The 4,834-nt window shown below is 41.2% G+C and overlaps 1 protein-coding gene across 1 annotated transcript; it reads right to left on the bottom strand.

Moving 5' to 3' along the window:
• Positions 1–2,593: 2,593 nt before the first annotated feature.
• On the bottom strand, positions 2,594–3,577 carry LOC146341465 (olfactory receptor 287-like). Its single transcript, XM_084807470.1, is given in 1 exon segment — positions 2,594–3,577. A coding segment is annotated over 1 exon segment (984 nt).
• Positions 3,578–4,834: the final 1,257 nt, after the last annotated feature.

Raw genomic sequence — 4,834 nt, 5'->3', positions numbered from 1 at the left:
ACAACAGAAACTAGCAGTTCCTGAAACAACCCTGAAAATGAGAGGGAACATTCATTTCTGGAATGGGACAGGTCAGCTGATCTCCCTTCTGTGAGCTCCATTGACATGCCCCATTCTGGAAATAAGTGGTTCCACTCATCTCTAGTAGTTTCAGGTAGTGCTGTGCTAAATCCTGCCCCACTATTTTCAGGAACATTTTCTCTCCCTGAGAAAGAGGCATTGTTTGTTTGTTTTCTGCCTGTTTCACAGGGAGAGGGACAATTTTGGAAAATTTTCTCCTTGGGGAGGGGGACAGGGTTTCCACATACCTTTTTAAGTGTAGGTAATTATTGGGTGGTCTTATTTCTATTTTTTTAATTAAAAAGCAAAAACAAAAAAAACCCAAACACCTCCTGCATTTTCAGGTGCCCAGGACTCTTCTCCAGCCTGACAGTTCTTTCTGAACTCTCAGGAGACTATTTGACCTCACCCCCTCCAATTGGCATTCAGGAAGAACTCCCAGCTGGAGAAGAGTCCTGGGCTCCTGTAAGTGCAGGGTGTTTTGTTTGTTTGTTTTTTAATTGAAAAAGAAAAAAAAGACCCCTCAACAAATGCCTACACTTTAAAAGGTATGTGAAAATCTTGTCTGCTTCCCCAAGGAGAAGATTGTCTGAAATTCTCACCTCTCCCAGCCTCTTTCACCAGAGTTTTCATTTTGTCCTCCCACCCCACAAAATGCCAAAAAATGAAAGAATTGATTGTTTTGGCCCAGCACTAGTTTCAGGGATTGTTAGTTCCTGTTGTGCTAGCAGTCTATTCTGCTAGCATGGAAGCAGTATAGGATACTGCCCTTTGAAACAGAGAAACAGTTTGTTCTTATATCAGGAAACAGCATATTATTTAAAGAAAAATACTTAGGAATATGCATATATAGTTAGATTTAGAGAAGGGTCCCATTTTCAAATGGATGATAAATCCCCCCATAAACAAAAGTACAGACTAAGATTCTCAAATGAGCAAACATCTTCAGTTTTCCTGGTTCCAGTCATTCAGTCATGTTAAACAGTTTTGATCTGGTATCAGGCATCCCCCTTCCTAACTATCTGACAGTGCAATTAGATACTTGTCTACTCAGAGGTCAGTCCAATTTACTTCAGTGGGATTTCCTTCCATGTGAGTGTGTATAGCACTGCAGCCTAGGGTTCCCTGCCCATGAAAACAGCAAACATTCGGTTGGATTCAGACTTAACAGTGTTTACAGTAGAGCCATTGCAATCCATGGGGCACAAGTTAGTCATAATTTACTCATCCCATTGATTTCATTGGGTCTGCTCAGAGGATGGTGAGTCTGGATCCAAACCATTATAAATACATATAATTATTATATTTAGTTCAGACAAGGGCAACAAAGATGATTAGGGGGCTGGAAACAAAGCCCTATGAAGAGAAACTGAAAGAACTGGGCATGTTTAGCCTTGAGAAGAGAAGACTGAGGGGAGATATGATAGCGCTCTTCAAGTACTTGAAAGGTTGTCACAGAGAGGAAGGCCAGGATCTCTTCTTGATCATCCCAGAGTGTGGGACACAGACTAATGGGCTCAAGTTACAGGAAGCCAGATTCCGGCTGAACATCAGGAAAAACTTCCTGACTGTTAGAGCAATATGACAATGGAATCTATTACCTAGGGAGGTAGTGGGCTCTCCCACACTGGAGGCATTCAAGACGAGGCTGGACAGCCATCTGTCAGGGATGCTCTGACTTGGATTCCTGCACTGAGCAGAGGGTTGGACTCAATGGCCTTGTAGGCCCCTTCCAACCCTACTATTCTATGATTCTATGAAATATAAACAAGTAAATACATTTCTGTGGAATCTCTTCTGCATAGGAATTTAAATGACTGTAAAAAATCTTTCTTGGGGAATTTGATTCAGGCTATTGGGAGTTATGTAGACACAGACATCAAACTGATATTACTGCTATTGATAGCATACACTCTTTTATACAGTGGGTGGCATTCACATCTCTTGATCTCAATTAGAAAGATGTATGCATGTGCTGAACTGTCCCACTGATATCAGTAGGAAAATAGGAAACCAAATACTTACATTCAAATGGATGATGATGATGTTGACAGAGAAAAACATTGTAGTGATCCAGCAGCTCCAGATCAGACAAAGCTATTGCATAAACATGTCAGATGAATGCTAGGCAATGACAGTCAATGGTCCATGTAGGGATTCTACGCTACGTATACAGAATAAAATGGGTTCCTTTCAAGAAATGGTGATAGCAGGGCTCAAGTGAGCTTGGAAACACCACCACTATCTGACCTTGAAGACCTTCCACCTAACTTCTGGTGTGTATCCAATTTCTGTGCTTAACTGGCTAAGGCAGTGGCTAAGGAAATGCATTGTGCATCTACTCTGGGGCACCATCACCTACTCTACTCTGGATTGAGCCCTGATATGGAAAAGGAAATGTTGGAGCTTGGTCTTGATGAGCCCTTGTATGAACTGAGCCTGGCAGAACATCCCCGGACATCGTAAAGAATGGGGTAATTCTTAGTTGCCCAGTGATCAATTTCTCTATCAGAGCTCAATGGAACTTTACATCTTATGGAGACTGTGTGCTTTGTTTGTTTTCTCTGCCTTTTCTGTCATTTTCCATTACAGTTGTGCCTCTAAATATGGTCCTCAAAGCTTCTTGAACCTCAGTATTTCTAAGTGTGTAAATGAAAGGATTTAACAAGGGAGTGACAATAGTATTTAGGATGGTGATGATTTTGGTCAGTTCCAGTGACTGCTGCTTTGAGGGTTTGACATGTAGGAGAATGGTGGCACCATACCATATAATCACCACTGTGAGATGGGAGGAACAGGTGGAAAAAGCTCGCTGACGGCCTTGAGCCGATGCGATCCTTAATATCGTAGTGATGATATAGATGTAGGAGATCAAGGTAATCGCACATGAGCCCATGATGACAATAGAGGCGATTATAAAGCATGTGGTTTCAACTGTGTAAGTGTCACTGCAGGAAAGAACTATCTAAGGCTCAATATCACAAAAGAAATGGTTGATAATATTCGAGTCACAGAAAGACAACTGGGTAATAAGGAAAGCTGGCAAAGAAATAGACAGGAAACCACATATCCAAGAACCAAATGCCATTTGGATAGACAATGTTTTGGACATGATACTGTTATAGTGCAATGGGTGGCATATGGCCAAATAGCGGTCATAAGCCATGACAGCAAGGAGAAAATACTCTGTACATCCCAAGGAGAAAACAACATACATCTGTGTGATACACCCTATGAAGGATATGGTTTGGTTCTGGGACACGAAGGTTGCTAATGTTTTTGGAATACAGGCTGTTGTGTACCATATCTCCAGGAAGGAAAGATTGCAGAGGAAAAAGTACATGGGTGTATGGAGCCGTTGTCTGCTCTTCACTAAAGCTATGATGGCCACATTTCCAGTGATTGTAAGGATATACATGAAGAAGAAGAGCATGAAAAGGGAAATATGCAGTTCACGAGATCCAGGGAAACCCAGAAGAATAAATTCCTTCACTCTGGATCCATTTCTGTCTCTCATCAGAATCAGGAGTTCTGCCTGTCAAAAACATCTTTCATGAAAACCTGGTGATTGGAAATGAGAGCTGTAAAAATGATCTCTTTGAATATTTGAAGACATGTACACCAAAAAAAAATCTATAAACCAAACAACTATTAGTAAATGAACATATATGTTTTACATTTGTGTTTTTTAGTAGGTTAGTATTCCTTAGAATCAAAATAACACTTTCATTCAATCTTCATCTTTTTCATCTTTTATATCATATTTATTACACCAATGGGTTAAGGTAGGTCAATGTTATTATCCCTATATTGTAGATGGAAAGCAAAGTGAGGAAGAAATGCCTTGTCATGGAGGGTTTGAATAAAAACATATTAAGTTATAGCAGGCACATACAATCTCCAGTTAGTCTATACCTGCATGGACCACGAGATATTTGAGGGGAAAGGGGTGGGTGTGTGTGGGGGGGACATCAAGATTTCTATATAACTGCCCTTTATTTCAACCAAGACAATAAATGTCCTATATAAGAACTGTGCTTAAATCATTCTAACCCTCATGTCATTTTTACAGCCACATTGTAGGGGTCTTCTGTCTGGACTGAGCAGAAGCTATATTTCCTGGAATCCATATGGCATCTTCTGCCAGAGCACAGAGAGAGATTTGGATTTCTGATCTACTTGCCTTTTGTTATAGATCTTCTGTAGCCATGGAAGATATAGCTGATTTGCCTATTGGCTCACCTAGAGAAGCAAGAATAAACACTGTACTTTTAAACATTGATTTGATTGCCATGGCCTTTGGTTTGTAAGAACTCCTTTGTTGAGGTGACCCATGTGTTCTGATTTGGCAGGAGGGAGGATTTTATGTAATCTCACAGCATGTTGATTGCTTTGCCTTTTCTGTTAAATTACTGAACATGTATCCATTATGGGGAGTTGGGTGGCAGAGTTTCACTTTGTCCCCCAGTCAGGTTTCTCCTCCTTAACACATAAATGCCTTACTGCCAGGAGGTGGTGACTGCGATTCATTAAGGGTGCAATCCTATCAAGATTGACATCACCCCCCAAACTCGGATGCTGATGCCTTTCCAATGCAGAGTGGACAGAGCATGGAGGGGACTCTCTCCTCCTTGCTCTGTCCACCCTGCATGTTTTCATGCATCTAGCCATGGCTTCTTTGGGGTGGAGATAAAGAGAGATAAAAATCATCTCCATCACTCCTTCAGCTCTGCACAGCATCTTCCAACAGAGCAGAGGATATTCAGAGCACTCC

Source organism: Heloderma suspectum, chromosome 6, assembly GCF_057233095.1.
Source record: "Heloderma suspectum isolate Gila_16-S chromosome 6, 16-S_ref, whole genome shotgun sequence".
In the NCBI taxonomy this organism is placed as follows: Eukaryota; Metazoa; Chordata; class Lepidosauria; order Squamata; family Helodermatidae; genus Heloderma; species Heloderma suspectum.
Note: the sequence above shows the minus strand (reverse complement) of the source record. Positions and strands in the feature narration are given on the sequence as shown.